The sequence below is a fragment of the Nicotiana attenuata genome, unplaced genomic scaffold (genome assembly GCF_001879085.1).
Source record: "Nicotiana attenuata strain UT unplaced genomic scaffold, NIATTr2, whole genome shotgun sequence".
NCBI lineage: Eukaryota > Viridiplantae > Streptophyta > Magnoliopsida > Solanales > Solanaceae > Nicotiana > Nicotiana attenuata.
Genome location: NW_017674490.1, coordinates 25530 through 45203, shown reverse-complemented (window position 1 = coordinate 45203; position 19674 = coordinate 25530). Strand labels below are relative to the sequence as shown.

Genomic DNA, 19674 nt, shown 5'->3' with positions numbered 1-19674 from the left:
CCATTGCTGATTACATTGTGGTGAAGTGCCAAGCATGCGAGGATATGACCCGCACCACTTTCTTCGCGGCAGTGATGACATTTGTCAGGCAAATAATGAGTGATTTGGAAAGGCTCCAAGGGGATCTTGCATATAGGCTCGTGGCGAGGCCGAATGATGCCCCGCGGGCCCCAGGAGCATTCGAGGCATTAATGTATTCGTGATCTTTGCTTGAGTCTGTATTTTTCTCTTTCTGTTGAAGTCCGTCAGTTTCTTTTGAGTCTGTTAGTTCTTTTTGAGTCTGATTTTCATCTTTTCAGAGTCTGTTAGTTTCTTTTGAGTCTGTCAGTTTTTGAGTCATTGTAATCAGAGCGTTTGTTTTTTTTATGAAAAATTGAAGATCCCAAAAAATATTTTTTATTATTTATTTTTCATTTATGTCTCCAAGAACTACGCTTGGTCTGATTCATGCGGGTTCATGATACGTAGGCAATCTCCATAGGATTCGACCGTAACCAACTGAAAAGAGGAAAAGAAAAAGAGGGGAAAAACAAGAGAGAAAAAGAAAAGAAAAAGAGAGAAAATAAGAAACCGAGAGAAGGAATCAATGGCAAAACAAGAGGGAGAAATGAAGGAATAAAAACAAAGAGAAAGCAGAGGCAAGAACGAAAAGAAGGAAAAAAAAAGAAAAAGAAGTTGCAAATGGAAATAAGGAAAGCCGGGATGACACGAGCAACTGATCAAATGCATAGTAGAAACGGTTAACTGCTTAGGTGCATTCATTCTCCAAAATGTGCGGTTACCAATCTGTTAAAGCCCTAATCACTAACAAGGTTGTTATTGATGTATTGAGTCAAGGCAGGTGGTTAGTTGATTGGCATTCTAGCAACTCACTCCTACAACACCCGGTCCAAGGACAAGCTGAACATGGCCAACCAAGAACTAGAGGCGAGTATTGTTGACCCGTAAAAAGAGGTGGAAGAATTGGATGTTAATGCGATGAAAGAAGAGATGTATAAGTTAAAGCAGCAAATGGCTGAAATGTACCAGGCCTGGGCAAAAGGGCAGCCACCACCGGTTTACCCCGCCAACCTTGCTTATATCCCCCCATTGGCTCAACCTCAGGAGCCTCCTACTGTGAATCCATCTCCAACATTTCCCCCCTACCAACAATGCTATGGAACCACTTCCCAAACACCACCAGCTCCACCACCCAAACAAGTCTCATACCCTCCTCCACCAATCACTCCTGTTTTTGTGGCACCTCCGCCTGCTGCATTACACCGATCTTCTAGTGAGCCTCTGTTCCAGACTCATGACTACCATTATTACCCCCCCAGAACCTACCTTCAAAGCGCCAAAACCATGTTCTTACACTCCTCATTTTGATCTCCCGGCGGAAAATGAAAAGCCACCTAAGAATCCCGAGCAGGAGGAGATGATTAGGAAAGTCAAGAGCTTGGAACAATCTTTCAGGAATATACAGGGGCTAGGTGGTCAAGTAAGTGTGGCGTATAAAGACCAATGTCTATTCCCAGATGTTCAATTACCAGCAGGGTTTAAGATGCCCAAGTTTGATCTGCACGACGGGCATGGTGATTCAGTGGCAGACCTGAGAGGTTTTTGTAGAGAGATGAGAGGAGCGGGCGGGAGAGATGAATTACTGATGGCATATTTCAGTCAAAGTTTAAGTGGCTCAGCTTTGGAATGGTACACCCGACAAGATCATGGTCGGTGGTACACATGGGATGATCTAGCCCAAGCATTCGCCTGCCATTTTCAGTACAATCTTGAAATTGTTCCAGATCGTCTGTCATTGACGAAGATTGAGAAAAAGCCCGGTGAGAGTTTCAGAGAATATGGCTTCCGTTGGAGAGAGCAAGCAGCAAGGGTTGACCCTCCGATGAAAGAAAGTGAAATGGTTGACTATTTCTTGCAGGCCTTAGAGCCCACTTATTTCGGTCATTTGGTGTCAGCGGTAGGAAAGTCCTTTAATGAAGTGGTAAAAATGGGGAGCATGGTAGAGGAAGGACTCAAATCTAACGAAATCATGAGCTACTCAGTAATTAAAGCAACCACCCAGGCCATTCAAAACGGTACTGGGGTGTACTTTGGAAGAAGAAGAAAGAGGATGTTGCGACAATCGAGTCAGGAGCTTAGTTCGGATCTAGGGGCCCATCACTTTACTATAACCAGTCTCGACCCCACCACCAAACTTATCCCCACACTCCATATAGCCCACCACAACACTACCCACCGCCAGATCCCCATTTTTCTGTCCATCACGCTCAAACATACACTCAACCTCCTACCCACGCACAATGGCGTGCGCCAGCTCTACAAAATACATACCCAGCTCCACAAAATTCCTATCCACTCCCAAGAGCCTACCGAAATCCCCCTGGAACAGGTTTCCGGCCCAATCAAGCCTTCAAGAATGAGAGGTTGCAAAAGAAGAAGACTTTTACTCCATTGGGAGAATCATATACTAGTCTATTCCACAGGTTGAGACAGTTGGGTATGTTGAATCCAATTGAGCCTAAACTGCCAAATCCTCCCCCAAGAAATCGACCACTCGGTGAGTTGCGAGTATTGTTTAGGTGCTCCGGGGCATGACACAGAGAAATGCTGGCAATTGAAAACAGTTATTCAAGAGCTCATTGATACCAATCGCATCGAGGTCCAAGCCCTGGAGGCGCCTAATATCAACCAGAACCCAATGCCGGCCCACCATGAGATAAATATGATCGAGATAGTACATAAGGAGGGGAGCCTAAGAAGCCTTCACAGTCCATCATGATGATTCGGTCCAGTGAGGTCAGGCCGGTTGAAAAGTCAACAAGGGAGAAATCAGTGATCAGGTTGAGCGAGACAAACAGTGAACCATCTGCGGTAGTCAAGAAAGGGTCCTCAAGTAAGGTTGCAACAAAACAAGAAAGGGCAAAAGTGGTTGTGCCAGGAGTGGCGAACAAGCCTGTCGTGATTGTGGAGGGTGCCCACACAGATCCCGTCATTGTCAAGCTAGGCGCTAGGAAGCGCCCGGTAACAACAGTTCCTAGTTCTGCGGTTGATCTTGATAAAGAGTTGATCGAAAGGTTCGAGAAGTTGTTCGACGATGTGAACATGGTGGAAGTTGGAGAGGGTTCTAGCAAGGCGGGTGTACAATTTGTTGGGCCAAGTGCAAAGATTAACAATTGAGAAGCTACTCCTCTCCCTACCCGGAAGGAGTTTTGGTAGTTTGCTTTGATTTTCTTTCAGTTTATCAGGATTATTCCAGGGTTGTAATTCAGATCCTATGTTCGGTCCGTATAAACCTTGATTTCAATGAAATGCAATTTCCTTTCTTCTTCACTCCTGATAGTTTTGTTTTTGTTTTTCTTTTCTTTCTTGCGCAGTTCTTTTTATGCTGGTTTCAATGACATGACATGCATGAGGAATCTTCGGCCCAGTTTTAAAAGCCAAGCTAATTCTGAAAAGTTGAAATCCCATCCCTTCGGATTGTCGCTGAAGCCGAAATTGATGAGTGGGTCAGAACCCGCCTGAGCAATTGAGTTTGATCGATGAGAAAAGATTGGTAGCAGTGTGTCATAGCCAATTGTATCAACAGAGAATGGCAAGAGCATATAATAAGAAGGTGCGTCCACGGAAGTTTGAAGTGGGTCAGCAAGTGTTGAGACGCATTCTTCCGCATCAGGCTGAGGCCAAAGGCAAGTTCGCCCCAAATTGATAGGGGCCGTTCATCGTGACGAGAGTGTTGTCCAATGGTGCTTTGTATTTTACAGACATAGAAGGCAAGTGTGTCGAAATGGCCATCAATTCCGATGCGATCAAGAGATATTATGTATTGTTTTTTTTGGTTTAATTGTATTTGTTTGTACTTGGCTTGTTTTGAAGATTGGAATGGCGAAGGCATTTTGTTCTGCTATCTAAACACTTTATCCTTTGTTACCCCCTTTGAGCCTTATTTATTTCCTTTCATACTCATCTTTTGGAATCAGTAGCAAAGATCAGAAACGCAAGCATGGAGATAAGTAAAGGAAAAAGAGAAAAGAAAAATAATGAAAAGAGAGAGAAGAAAAAGAAAAAAAAGAAGAAAAAGAGAAGAAAAAGAAAAAGAAAAAAGAACAACAAGACAACAAAGAGAAAAGGAAGAAGGAAAAGAAACGAAGAGAAAGAGGAAAAAAAAGAACAGAAAAATCACAACAACAAAGTAATTCCTATGACATGAACTACGTTCGACCTGATTCCTTTTAAGGATACGTAGGCAGCCTCTCGGTTCGGTCCCATCAAATAAAAATCCAAAAGTCCCCAAGCAAGAAACTGAGGCAGAAGTTGTGGTTGTTGTAAGAAATCTGATTCCAAAAGTTGTAATTTTAAACCCATTTGAATTGTTTTGAGCCTTTTGATACCCTTTCTTTCTAACCCTATCCAAAAGCCCACATTACGGTCCAAAGAAAGACCTTCTGATCAATCTTCGATAGATGCCAAGTCGAGCAAGTAGAGGTGATTCATTTCAGGGGAAACACTCTGGTCCAAGCAGGAAAATAATGAAAATGAGAGAGTCTTATTGGTGAAAACCCTCACGGGCACCGTAAGGCGACGAGAGCTGAGAGAAATAAAATGAGAGAGTCTTATTGGTGAAAACCCTCACGGGCACCGTAAGGCGACGGGAGCTAAGAGAAATGAAAAATGAGGGAGTCTTACTGGTGAAAACCCTCACGGGCACCTTAAGGCGAAAGTTAGTTGAGATATGAACAAATGAGAGAGGTTTGTTGGTGAAAACCTTTCAGGGCACCGCAGGATGAACAAGGTCAAGGTTTGGATGAAGAAATCAGGTTGTGGAATTCTGGGGAAACAAAGTATGGCAACTGAAATTTGGTTGGTCGGACAGATTGGGCCGGTTAATCCAAAATGCATGTCATGATCAATGGTGCCAGCTGTTCTACTCAGATAAGTCTCTTTTCCTTTTCCTTTTTAGCAAGTCGTCTGGTTTTGGATTTTCTTTATCCTTAAATCTCAAGGTCATTGCATTTCATTTCTTTTGGGGTTTTGTTTCTCTAAAACGTTCCAATGTCAGTTTTGTTCAAAGCAAATAAGAAAGGATTTCAAAGCTCACTATCAATTTCCAAAATTGCAAAGCACAGTGTGGCCAGAATATACCAAAGATAGCATGATGTAAAGTGGGATATAAGGAGTCACCGGAAGTTTCATCGGTGGAATGACTTGGTAATTTCATGGGAGATGCAAAGGTTCAAAGAAAAGGGGTCAGAAAGGTAAAACAACAGTTTGGGCATAGAACACTCGGGTCATCAAGGTCATGAGGTTTGAAAGTCAGTCAGGAAGTCAAGCGGTTCAGGGCCAATTGGGAGAAGCAGGTCCAAGCAAAACACAGCAGCGGAGACATCTTCAGCAAGAATGCCATCAACTAACCACCATTTTAAACTGACAAGATTTTCCTTTGATTGAAACAGGGGCAGAAAATTTCGTTTGTTTCGGAGGAACTCTCCGTAGGGGAAGAGCAAGCACCAAACAGGTTTGATCGTAAACTTTCAGGACCCTCTTGGAAAATGTGTCTTAGTTAAATTTTAAACAATCATGAATAGCATAGTGATGTTCTACACGTCAATACCACATAAGAGGGGGGGTGATTTGTGTGTTACCTAATTTTCGCACTAGAAGAACCTGGTTCTTCTAGATGTACTTACTATGACTGTTTGCGGAATTAAGAGTGCATAAAATAAAGAACACAGAGATTTTTACGTGGAAAACATCTGGCACAAAAGGTGAAATAACCACGACCTACTACTCAGTAGGATTTTCTCAAACTTCCACTAAAATCACTGAGCCAAAACAGCATTTACAAAACTCTTGTAAACCTAAGGATTAAACTCTAATCCCAGTGTGTCACACAGCCTCAACTGTTGCGACACTTCCAGGTTAACTCTAATTTGAATACTCAAAGTACCTAATACAATTGCTTCTATGAAAGCTGAAAGGGACAATATGAAACACCTACAACAATTGAACTAGAAATAAAAGAAAGACACAATGGAATTGGTTCTTCTATCTTGTCCAAGTAGCTTCAGGAATGCACACTTGAATCTCACGTAAATTGCTTGCAAAAAGCCTTGCTATTTTGCTCTTCAATTTAGTTTCACTTCTGCATTTTTGCAGTCCCTGTAAAAGAGAACAATCATTATTATTTGTAGAGTTAGTAATCAGAGTTTGATTAAAACTCGAATTGCTGATCCTTCATCAAATTCGAGTCCTAGAACAATTCAAACTCCAATCCTTATTCTTGATCCGGATGTAGTTCTCTTCACATAAGGAGACTTCAACTCCTTATCCTATGCAACCTTTTCAATCAACTCAGAAGATATTATTGCTGACCCTTGAGACTTATCTTCACACGTATGTCACATGTATAAGTATATCAACACTGTGTCTGTCTCATATGATGGACCATGTTCATGACTGAGTTTATTTTGTCAATCTTCAAAACTTCATCTGAACTTGGGCCAACACATAGTTTAGCATAAAGGAATGTAAGTTGGTTTCAAAATTTGCATGTTTAAGATAGGATTCAATTAGGAGTTTTCAGGACCCTTCTGAATAATGAGACCTAGCTTTAAGATTGCTGTTAGATAACAAGATGTAGCGAAAATAATACCTTTAGAAGATATAACTTAGATTTAAAATTGTCGTTTAATTAAGAGTTGTCAGGACCTTCCTGGATAATAGGATGTAGTTTTAAGACCCTCTTAGGTAACAGTACTTAGCGGAAGTAATACCTTTAGAAGATATAACTTAGATTTACAATTGTCGTTTAATTAAGAGTTGTCAGGACCTCCCTGGATAATAGGACCTAGCTTTCAAATTCTTAGTAATAGTTGGTAGAAGAATTCAGTTTAACACTCACCTATGTGCCCAGCTACCAAACTGGGGCAGAAAATTTTCTTTGTTTTGTCTATTTTTGTTGAAATTAGGTACCCACTTGGAGAACAGGGAGAAGCAGTTCAAGTTTTAGCAATCAGGAGCCCGCCAGGAAAGCAGGGAATACATTTCAAGTTTAGCAGTCAGGAGCCCGCCTGGAGAGCATGGGAATTCATTTCAATTTTAGCAGTCAGGCGTCCACCTGGAGAAAAAGAAAGCATCTCAGAATGTAGTTCAAGTTTTGGCAGTTAGGCGTCCACCTGAAGAAAGGGAAAACATCTCAGATTACAATTCAAGTAGACAACAGAGGAATTTCACTAGGAGAATACAAGTCAGCATGGCAACAAGAGCTGTAGGATCAAGTTTGAAGATATCGATAGGTTTTGTAATTCATAGATCATAGTTTAGTATAGCCTCTTTTTATTTTGTCACGGTGTAATAAGGGGTTCAGTAAGCAGTAGCCAGTAGCAAAAGTGAAATCACAGCTTCATGGTAGTCCCAGCTACCAAACCTTCCTGAACTACACTGACCTGATTCCTTTATAGCCAAGGATATGTAGGCAACCTCGGAAGCAGGGTGCGGTCAAATCTTTCCAAAAAATGCTTCCCACGGAGTATTCAAACGGGCAAAAGTCGCTCGTATCCGCTCACTTTATCTTTGCACGAAAACTCTTCGTGTTTCCGAGCAAAGAGGGGCAACTGTGAGCACGTGATTTTTGCCCTATATGAATTACTCCCACGAATTCAAAACAAAATAATTTTCCCATTGTTTGTAATTTTGAGAATTTTTGTGGCATTTTCTGGTATTATTTGCATATTGGTTGTGCACGTTTGTTTTATTTAATTAATGAAAAATACAAAAATATGTTGCATATGCATTTAGGATTTAACTTTGCATTTTAAGAATTAATTAGTAATTAAGTTATTTTTATAAAATGGAAAATCACAAAAATAGTCTAAGTTGCACCTTTTAGTATTAATTTAGATTTTTAGTAGTTTTTCTTTTAATTTGTTAGTTGTGTTAATTAGTGTCTTATTTTTAGGTTAATTAGGTTCTAGGAATTAATTTAGATTTTAATTTAACTTTGGAAAAAAAATAGAAAAAAAAAGAATTTGTGGAAGAAATGAAAAGAAAAGGAATTAGAATAAGAGATGAGTCAGATTTGGGCATATTCCCTAATTGTTGCTCAGGCCCAAACAGCCCCCTCCATACCCGTTGGTTACTGGCCCAGAACCCATTTTTATCCGGTTCAATTTTCTTGAGACCCAAACGGCGTCGTTTTGAGTTCCACATCTAAAATAGATCTGAGCCCTTCAATCTTGCTCATCCAACGGCTCCCACACTTTCCCCATTTCTCTTAAAAGTGTCCAAATTCACCTCAAAGACCAAACCAGTTCCGCCCCATCTCTTTCATCTTCTTCATCTCTTCCTCCTCTGAGAAACCCTAATCCGCCATTCCCACTGGCGAGGTAACCTCAAATCCCCACTAGGCTTCAACCACATAATCCCCATAACCTTTCAAACACTCAACCATAACTATTTCCTCCTAAATCCTCTCCATCTCTCCTCAATTTCAGATCACAAAAACGGAGCCATAGAGTTTGTTCAGCACTCTTTCTTCGTCTAAAGGAGTCCGTTCTGTAGAAGTCGATTTTGGGTTAAGAGGAGGGCTAGACATTTGTTCTTGCAAGAACAAATCGATTGACACTCTTTTTCGCTTCGAATCAAAAATCAGGGATTCTGTCAAGAATTCTCATCCTTTTCTTAGGTATTTAAGTCCTCTCTCTTGTCTTGTTCCTTTCTTATTCATCTCTTCTGAGTTTCTGTTTCTATATATATATATATATATATGTATATATATATTTGGTTAATTGATTTGAGCATGTTAGTTTAGATTAAGTGTTTTATTAAGCATGTGCTCGCCTCCTTTGTGTCTCTATATTACGTTTTGTTGTGAGAAAAGAGAAGGGAAAAGAAAGGGCTCAATGTTTAGGACTTAGCATTAATTTTGTTTGGGCAGTCCATTCGTGGTGTGGACTGGACTCTGAGAAATCAGAGGGCCCAATTGAGTAGGGATTCAAGCCTATTCCGATTGAGCCTAGTGTTAGAGGGTAAAATCTGGGTCAGTCTTGACCCATTTGGTGTCCCAAAGTAAAATCAGAGAATTTAGGGGGTAATTTGGATAGTTTAGCCTAAGGGAATCTTAGGTAACCGCCTAAGAAGCTTCTGAGAAGCTGGCTTTTGGACTGTTGTTGAAATCTGTTAATTACCTAAGGCTATCTAGGCAAAAACAAGAATTGGAGAAGGGCCTAATTGTAAAACTGAATTGTCTAGGCTGCCCTACTTCCCTTGCCTATAAAGGCATCTTTATCTTGCCTTTCAAGGCAGAGATTTTAGGGTTGAAGAGATAAAAAATCTGAAAAATTAAGAGATTTTAGAGCAGATCTTGGGAAGAAATCAGACCTAGAGAGACCTGAGAACTTGAGAGCTTAAGAGATGAAAATCTGAGAATTAAGAGCTAGACCTAAAAGACCTAAAAAGACCTAAGAGAACTTGAGAGCTTAAGAGATAAAAATTTGAGAATTTAGAGCTAGACCGAAGGGACCTAAGAGATAGAGAGTAGAAAATTTCAGAAAAGGCTAAGAATTTCATAAAATTTNTGGGCGACGATATCCGGCGGCGCTTGGTTATCCGTTACGAGTCCGGCTTCCGACCTTGTGTGTTTCTCCATCCGGTGGTGACTCATATCGAGCTCTGCAACGGTCTCGAAATGACTCGACCTCGGTTGTAGACGTGGCCGTCGTTCTACCTTGCATCCAGGTCGGGTTCGATGGCCCCGACTTGCCCCGGACCGGACCCAACCCGGTCGGGCTCAAGCAAAAAAGGGTATCACCCAATACACCATCATAGCGTTCAAATCACAAAATCAAGCTCTTTTACCCAAAATATTGGCTTTGTTCAGCTCTTTTCAACTTAAGGCTTCACCGTTCTAAATTATTTCTGTACCTCTCGGAATGCGAACCATGCATACCCGTAATTTATAAAATACCCTATGAATAAGAAAGTGTCAAATAGAAAAATGGGATTGTAAAACTCAAAATAACCGATCAGATCATTATAGTTTATGATCACTTTTAGAAGAAAGTAAGTCAAACCTGACCCTCCATGATGCATTGCACGAAAAGAGAAGCTGACACAACAAATAAAAGTTTTCTGCAGGGATGGATTCCACCAATAACATACTTTATGGAGAAAGGCTTCCATGGTTTCCGGATACCAACCAAATAGATTGTAATGTCGTGGGTTGGAATCAGCTCACTAATCCAATAATTACCAATAGACTCTCTGATTAATGCCATGTGTCACTTAACTCTTGGAAGGCCTTGGATTGATTCCAGCTCGTTTATACTTTTGTTTTAAGGAAACAACTAAATTGTAGAAGCAGCTTGCATTACGCTTCATGCATTGAGAGTAATGCAAGCAGCACCAATTAGAACATTATGATATTTCTAAGAATTGAGTACCAAATTGCAATTATAAGAAACTGGAGAGGCCCTTTGTGCTGATGCTGAGTAAGTGATTAGGAAAAACGTAATCCAATGGTTTTTTTCTTTTCAACAACTTAATTAACTTTTATGTAGTTCCCTAATATCAGGGCGTCTAGGGGGTCCCATGGGCATGTGCACCCATGCTTCCTTCCCTAGGTCATATATAATATAATATATTTTTAAAAATAAATAAATATATGTGTGCTCAAAGTATCATATGATATATGGTTATTAGGTACATCTCTCTAAGTGAAATTGTGCGTTCAAATCTTATATCAATCTTGAATTATTTTTTTCTAGAACTAGACGTACACGAAAGATGGGCATGTGTGGTGTCACTTTTTTGCTATTAATTAAGTACTTTTTCTTTTTTCTGTTTGGTTTATTCTTTCAAATTTTCGCACGTTGAAATTTCTATTCTTCTCCTAGCACCGTAAAATCTTAAATAATAGATAAAATACGTACATTAAAACTAGTAGCATATAGTCAACGGATTCAACTCATCCCAATAATTGCTACACGAAGTATAAACATAGATGTAACAAAATTACTATTTTAAAAAATCAATTTTATTCCAAAAGTTTAATGGGTGCAGTAGTAAGAACTAATGGTTACAACAACAACAACAACAACAACATACCCAGTATTATCACACACCGTGGGGTCTGGGGAGGATAGTGTGTACGCAGACCTTACCCCTACCTTGTGAGGATAGAGAGGTTGTTTCCAATAGACCCTCGGCTCAGGAAAACATAAGCACCACATTAATGAAAATTAAGAACTAATGGTTTAACCCGTAAAATTTATATCTTGTATTCACTTATTCTTAATAGTGCACTCATCTTACCAAGATCCTGGATCCGCCTCTATTTCCTATGCTTGCACTCTGATTTTCAGATACAATGAAACTAATATCAAGCTACTCATGGATTACAAATTAAGGAAAATTATCTAGAAGTTTGATCATTTGATCCTGATAAAAGAAATCCAGTTTAGTATTTGATATTATAATACGTGCAAAATTCTTTCTCTCAAAATCTTAATTGAAATCCTGTCTCAAATCATGTAATGTACTTTTTCTGTTTTCTATTAACCATAAGATTTTGAGATTTATGATCATAACGAAGCATTCACCGTACTTTGAGATCATTGCAAATAAGGAAATCACTTTTAGTAAAATTGAAAGTTCACTAGAAATCAATAAAAACAAGCCTAAATCCCAGGAAGGGAAGCAAAGCCTCTTCTAGCAAGGGACTAAAACTTCCCAGTCTCTTTGATTGCCATGGTATTACATTCTATGAGAGAATCTAATGAAGCTTGTTTTTATACCAAAAGACACCCTTGTTCTGGTCACCTTCATCTGGCTCAACGTAAACACATTCCCTTGCTTCTCTATACATGGCCTTCCAAATCGACGTCCCATCAAATTGATAGTAGTCACCTAATATTGGTTTTATCGCCTTTGTGGCTTCCATTGCATGATAATGTGGCATAGTTGAGAACAAATGGTGTGCGACATGAGTGTCTGTGATGTTGTGGAATACCTTGTTGAGAATGCCATAATCTCTGTCAACTGTGGCAAGAGCACCCCTCAACCAGTCCCATTCGGATGAGTCGTAATGAGGCAATGAAGGGTGTGTGTGCTGCAAATATGTGATCAATACGAGGAATCCGTTGACAATGAGCAATGGACATCCGTAAACACAGACAACCCAAGCAAGTCCTTTTGCTGCCGCAAGATGGTAAAGTCCAAAGAGTACAGCAAAAATACCAGCATCAGAAACAAAGATCTGAAGGCGCTCACGGTCTGTGTAGATAGGGCTATTAGGATCAAAGTGGCAAGCGAACCGGTCATAGGGTCGGCCTGAAACATTGAACATCAAGTACAGAGGCCAGCCTAGAGTGAGCTGGACAAGAAGTATAAGGATTCTGCCTGGTGGATTGTTAAGATAAGTGGAGAACCAACTAATACCCGACTTCACCTTTGGTACAAATACTTCATCGCGATCCAAAGAACCTGTATTAGAATGGTGGCGACGATGACTGTATTTCCAAGAGAAATAGGGGACAAGGAGAGTAGAATGTAGGACAAGGCCTACAGTATCATCAAGCCATTGGTAGTCACTGAAGGCATGGTGACCACATTCGTGGGCAATGACCCAAACTCCTGTTAGATTACAGCCTTGGCAGATCCAATAAAGCGGCCAAGCTATGTAGGAGAGATTGTAAGGCAGGAGATGGAAATAGTTGGTCGCGGCATAGAAGAGGAGAAAGGCAATTGTAAGGTCATAAACAACATAGGAGAAAGAGTGTAGGACAGATCGCTTGAAACAATGGGGTGGGATGGCTTTCTTGATCTCACCAACAGTGAAGGGTGGTTTCGAATGGGGTACTCTTTGGAAGACATCAGACTGGGACTTCTTGCCCTCAGATGGAACCGACATTCGACCTCCAGCACCCATTGTTCAGTAACCTGCAATGAGAGGATTATAAGAAAATGTTGCTGTTTTAAATCATGGCTGACTATGCAAGTTGATTCATTCAAAGTACAACAGCTGACTTTGAGCATGGCCAACAACGAAAGAGACAAGTAGTAAGCATTAAGTAAGAAAGAACAGAGCAAAAAACAGCTTAATCACCCTAAAAATAGTTCTCTTTGAAGATACTTCTTTGACTTTTGAGTATTAAGTACTATTACTTAATCATCAAGTTGCCATTAGACTGCTGCAATTTCAACATGCCATCAAGTTACAGCTCATCTTTTATCTGCTTGCGTCTCCTTACAGCTTGTTTAGATGGTTGTTACATATCATTTCATAATGTATCGTATCGTATTGTATTATACTGTATCGTTTGGTGAATGCAATGTTTGGGTGAATTGTGTCATTTTGTCGTCGTTTCATGGTATGACGCACCAGTAATATGATGAATAAACTTGCAATATTATAAAGAAAAATTATGATACAGTATATAAAAATGTAGGGTAAAATAATAAAATAAAATTATTTAATAATAATAAAAGGTAAGATTGAGAAAAAAAAAAAAAGACAAGGTAACGACGCAACCACACCAAATCCGTCGTTACATAAAGTGGCACATTTCATCGTTACATAACGAGAGATTTGACGATATGATATAATAAAATTTAAGTAACAATCAAAACAAACATTGTATTTAAAGTAAAAACTAATAAGTATATGTAGTATTTTTTTCTTCCATAAAACAGCCAGTATTTAATTGTATACTTTGAACTTTAACCTGAGATACAAAAGACACAAGGAAGTGGACAATTTTTAATTCTTCTTTTCCCATTCAAACAAATACAGCAGTATCAAGGAATATCCTTGCATGAGCCATCAGCTTGTTTTCTTCTTGAGTAGGTTAATTATATAAGGTAGTAAATCAAACTTTAATACTAGTGGAATATACGTAGGATATTTTTTCCTTGGGTCAGAGCAAACAATATAGGTGACAAGCTTATCAATTAAATAAAGCAGAAGAATCAACAATTTTCTCGCCTGACAATTATTAATTAGTCACGGGAAATAAAGAACTACTTGGGCGGTCATTAACTGTTGAAAGATACAAAGCTCGAGCAAGACAGAAGAATTTTTAAAAAAATGATGGACCACATAATCAGGGGCAGATTTATCGACAAAATTATAGGGCACGTGAATCTATGGTTTTTTCGCAAAATTAGATATTTTATATATATATTTTTTAATTGACACTCATTCTCTAGGAAGGTTGAATGGTGCAATTAGTTAAAAGTTGAGTTATTTACCAAGAAAAATATATTCCACTAATAAAATTTTAGTGGGTATGTTGTTATTTTTTTTAGTAGTGCATTGTGCACTCATGTACTAAAATTCTTAGATCCGCCTCTTCACGCAATCTGGCAGAATAGACAAAGGAAACCAGAAGCCGCCAATCATACCAGTTAATTCAATAAAAGTTAACGAACATGTTACAAGGTCACATCAGATCCACTGAGCATGTTATTGGAAAATCTCAAGTTCAATACGAATACACGTCCCAATACAATATATTATATTCTTTTCGTGAATATAATATAGTTATATGGAGACGAACTAAAATTATGCAACTAGCTAGACATCTTCACATGACAATATAATTATGGCACAGTATGCCCTTTAACATTAGGAAATGCATTTTTATTTGGTGGTCCTGAAAATTAGATCTACAAAGCAATACTGCTATGCATGTGACTAAACAAGATCAGAACTGGACAAGCTACACACTAAAAAAATACTCCACAAAGATCTGGTCCAATTAAACTTTTGCCTGACTGCAATTAGTTTTTGAAAAAGAAATTCTTTTAAAAGATTAAACATAGTAGGGGAATCTTTTCAAACTGATTATAATTTATAATTTATTTTTCTAACATAAAAATGGAGAGTTTAATTTCAAATCATTGAGTTTTACCTATGAATCGCCACTTGGTTGAGGTTTTTTTTCGGGGGGAATGAGGGATCACTCTAGTTGTATGTTTCAAGATTAGTATGCTGTAGGAATAAAATTGCCAAAATTTCACGGTATAGTCAGTTTTCGGATTTGTCAATCAAAAATAGCCAGCGTTTATCAAGTCAATGAAAAATAGCTACCGTTTTGCTGCAATAGAGACCGGTCCAGCATAATATACTGGAGTTCGATGCACTTGTGTATGAACTCCAGCATATTATGCTGGACCGGTATACTTTGCTGGCTCCAGTATAATTGCTGGAACTCCAGTATATTATGCTAGAGTTCTAGTGTATTTATGCTGGAACTCCATCATATTATGCTAAAGTTCCAGCATACTATCCTGGAACTCCAGTATAATATGCTGGAGTTCAAGTATACTTATGCTGGAACTCCAGCATAATATACTGGAGTATTTTTCGGATTTTGAACAGTGTTTTCGCTCAGATTTATCTTTACATAAAAAGTGACTAAATTTTGATTACTTTTAAAATTGGGCTATTTTTGAATGACCAGTTATAAATCTTGATATTTTTAAACATCACCTAATAAAATTCTTTCAATTATGGTAAGGAATTCTGGACCACTTTATATATAAAGTCAAGATTCACACCCCTTTGTACTGGCCAAAAGCACTAGGATACATACAGATAACTACGGCCCAAAAATGGCAAACTTCCCAGCAATAAATTTCAACATTAAAGATCCACAAATGACCAAAATGGTATGTCCAAAATGAAAAACTTTACAACGTGGCGCGCACAATTATTAACACTAACTGTGAGGGCTTATTTTGTAAGAGTGGACCCAATCCTTACATATTTGGGTCCATAAAATCACGAGTTCATTTTATTGCGAGACAAAACAAAGCCTTACACACAATAAATATTACTCTTTCGGTTCCAGTTTATGTGAAATTATTTTTTTTGGTCCGTTTAAAAAAGAATGATCCTTCCTAAATTTGAAAACAATTTAACTTAAACTTCCAATTCTACCCTTAATGACAAGCTTTTATAACCACACAATCTCTTTTTGACTTGTTTAGGACCACAAATTCAAAAAATCTTTAATTTTTTCTTAAACTCCGTGTTCCGTGTTCAATCAAACAGGTTAACATAAGTTGGAACGGAGGGATTGCCAAATAAAAGTTGTTTTCGTCCAGAATACACCACCCTAAGTAAAATAGATCAGTAGAAATCTCAAATCCCATAAACATAAACAGTACTATAAAAAATAAACATTAAAAATCACAAATCTGCCTAGATCTTGTTCCATCCACATTTCAATCCCAATCGGACCATCAATACATTAAATCACAGCATAAAACAAGAACGTTTTAGATTTGAATATAAGTAGCACTCAATACCATAGATCCATAGCTACTGTATATATTAAAAAAGAAAAAAATAGCTACTTTATACAAAATGCACATCAAAAATTTCAGCTCCCTTTATTACTTGAATGTAAATGCAAAAATCAAAACTTGAAGCTTCAAATCACCCAACCCAAAAAAAAAAAAAAAAAACTCAGATCACCATAAACAGAAAATGAAATTAAAAAAAAAAAAAGAGAGAGAGAAAAAGGAAAGTACCTGACACAACTTAACTCCCTCTTTCTTAAAATTTCACTAAAAGTAAATGTTATATGTTGAGAGGCTCCAATGGATTGGAGCTTTCTCTGATGTATTTTTGAGGAATGAGAAGGAGGAGGAGGTATGGGTATTTAAGCTTTTTAGTTTCCCTCCTCCGTAATGAATGGCCTACGCAACGGGTGGAGAAAAAAATGAAATTAATGGGGTCCATCCACTTGCTATTTTTATGGCTTTTGATTTTCTTTTTTCTTTTTCTTTTTCCTTTTTTTTATCTACTGTAGATCGTGGATATTTCCTAGCACCCACTGCTTGTTGTTGTAGGCTATAATTGACTATAGAAAAATGTAATTTTTAGCCTAGCTTACAAACGGAAAAAAATATGACTTTAATAAGTAATTTCGAATAATTGAGTGACTATCTAAGTAATGTACTCTACTTTTGAGCTAGAAAATATGATTAGTTTAGGCTGATCAGCCAATTTTATTTTACCCCCGACTATGGAATTCAATTAACAATTTTATCCTCTTGATTAATTAGTTTCTTGCTACCTAATTAATACTATGTTTTGATTCTGATTAATTCAAATTCGCATCACAAAATTTCACTTTAAAAATAAAATATTTTCAATCAAAAACGACTTCATTTTCTATAATCTCTTGAACTCGTTGTTGTAGTAGGTTCTTTTGCTAACTTTCTGATGAGTTTGTTTTTTCTCAAATTGGTTTCCTTTCTTTAGAAAATTTCCCATTTTGTCTTGGTGAAGCATGAAAGTATATATTCCTTCTTTCTATTTATAAACTCTTTTAAAAGGAAAAATTAGGTTTCAAACATTCAATTATTTCACCAATGCATAAAGAGATAATGTAAGGGTAATTTGGTCAATGAATAGAAGTAGTCGTGGTTCGCCATTACTCCTTTTGGATGATTCCTCACTTTGAAGGAATCTATTCTTTGTAGGAAAATCCTTTTTTCTTCTTCTTTTTCCTTCACTTTCTGACAACTAAACTAATGACAAGATCCTATTAGTTCATGGCCTTTAGATTCAGCTTGTACAGTATTTGGACGGTGGAGATTGTTGCTCCTAGCTCAAAATATCTTGGAAAAGTTTCACGTGAGTTTGGTGTGTCACTCACGTGTGATGTACTAACCTAGTAAATGACGAAACTGTCCGCAATATTTTAACCTTTTATTTTCCTTTTTAATAATTTGCTTTAGAATAGCTCCTGCAATAAGGTTTGAGACGGTGAGGTGACTGCTGATTACTGATATTTATAACAAGACAACCTTATTCTGGGGATCACAAATCGCCGAAATTACTTCTTCGGTCATATTTTATGTGATGACTTTTGACTTTTAATACGATAGTTTAAAATAATTATAGATATTACAAATTTTTTTATTAAAAGATAAAGTTACACATAATAAACAATAAAAAATATAATTTATTTTAGACAAACTAAAAAGATAAGTATGACACATTGAGACAGAAGAAACAATTAACAATTGATGAACGCATAGGAAAAGAAGATCTAATTAGCAATATTTTTGGATGAAGGTATATTTACGAAAACAAACGAAAATTATTTTCTGCAAGAAGATTAATTTATCGGGAAGTTATGACACATTTGTTCTGCCATAATATTTTTAAAGAGCTTATATTCTGTGAATTGTAGAGAAAATATTATGCAATTAAATCATTTAAAAGCTAATTGTTGGGTTTTATTTAATCAAAGAAAAAGGTATGATAAAATATTTAATTGATTCCTATTACAACGGAACTTTGTCCTTCATCGGATAGGAAGAAGAATTTTTTTGTGCTTATACATATAAGCACTTCTTCCAACTCTTAAAGAGTTGAGAAGAGAACAAGCCGCGCGCCGTCTTTGTCGCTCGATTCGACTTTGGATTTGATCAATTAATTAATAAATTTTTTGAACCAAAATTATTTTCCTTTTTCTGATATTTTTTACATAAATTTTTATTTTAAAAATTCGCGGCAGTAATTTTTCCAATGGTCAGTTCGCGGCCTAACAAAAACTTAATAAAAATTTAATTAATTTTTATCGAATAGACAACTTGTCAAACGAAGAGGTATTTTGGCACCTATTGAGACCCAAATCGTTAGCTATAAATATAGAGGACTAGCCTCATTTTTCAGACACTGAACAACCAAAAGACATCATACATTCTCCCCTCTCTTCTCCGCATTTTTGTTTAGTTTTCAAACAAAAAACATAAGTGTCCAGTGTGATTTTCATCTGTTTGTCGAGTTCGGTGAAGTTTTATAATTTTCATTGCTAGTATTATAGAATAATTGTTTTGTTATATCCTGCGATGAATTAATCCAACAACCTTAGGCAACAGTGAGGGAGTTAAATTCCTTAAGAAAATATAATTTACTATTGGGCTCAGAACTCTTCTACTTCTATTTTTGTTTCTATTTTAATTTTTTGCAGAATTTATTTGCAAACACGGTTTTCAACAAGTTTGAGGAAATTTATTACATTTCTGTGTTCATCTTATATTTTTCTTTGGGAGACCAAAATCCTAGTAATTTTCTACTCCAGATTGAGATTAAAGACTTTCTGATTTTCTACTCAGAACCGAAATTAAAATCCTTGTGATTTTATACTCAATTTTTTGTATTCGCTTGAAAACATACTCTAGTGTATTTTATTTCCGACAAGGTTGTAGTTGGTAAGAATAAAATATATGTAGAAAAAGGTTACCTTACTGAGGGCCTTTTCAAACTCAATGTAATTGTCATTAATATGAATAAAACTTCAGCTTCTTCTTACTTTCTTGAATCAAATAATTTGTGGCATGAACGTTTAGGTCATGGCAACTTCAAAACTCTGTGAAAAATAATTAACTTGGAAGTAGTGTCTAAGTTTGAATGTAGTTACTCAAAATGTCAAACGTGTATAAAATTAAAGTATGTTAAACATCCTTATAAGTAAGTTGAAAGGAATTCAAATCCTTTAGACTTAATTCACATAGATATTTGCAACATGAAGTCAATACCATCTCGTAGTGGAAAGAAGAATTTCATAACTTTTATTGACGACACTTACACTACTAGAAATTCGACAAAAACCGATCAAAAAACCGACCAAAGTTCGCCGGTTTTTCAAAAAAAAA

General features: G+C 37.3%; 1 protein-coding gene across 1 annotated transcript; it reads right to left on the bottom strand.

Moving 5' to 3' along the window:
* Positions 1-11521: 11521 nt before the first annotated feature.
* Positions 11522-16669, bottom strand: LOC109218761 (delta(12)-fatty-acid desaturase FAD2-like). The gene is made up of 2 exons (XM_019383145.1): positions 16534-16669; positions 11522-12933 (listed from the first exon to the last, which is right to left on the bottom strand). The coding sequence occupies exon 2, from the start codon at positions 12920-12922 to the stop codon at positions 11768-11770; it is 1155 nt and encodes a 384-aa protein (XP_019238690.1). The 5' UTR covers positions 12923-12933; positions 16534-16669; the 3' UTR covers positions 11522-11767.
* Between the last annotated feature and the right edge of the window lie 3005 nt (positions 16670-19674).

Bases quoted from the DNA above. Each gene is read 5' to 3' on its own strand.
- LOC109218761 (XM_019383145.1), bottom strand. From the start codon at position 12,922: ATGGGTGCTGGAGGTCGAATGTCGGTTCCATCTGAGGGCAAGAAGTCC.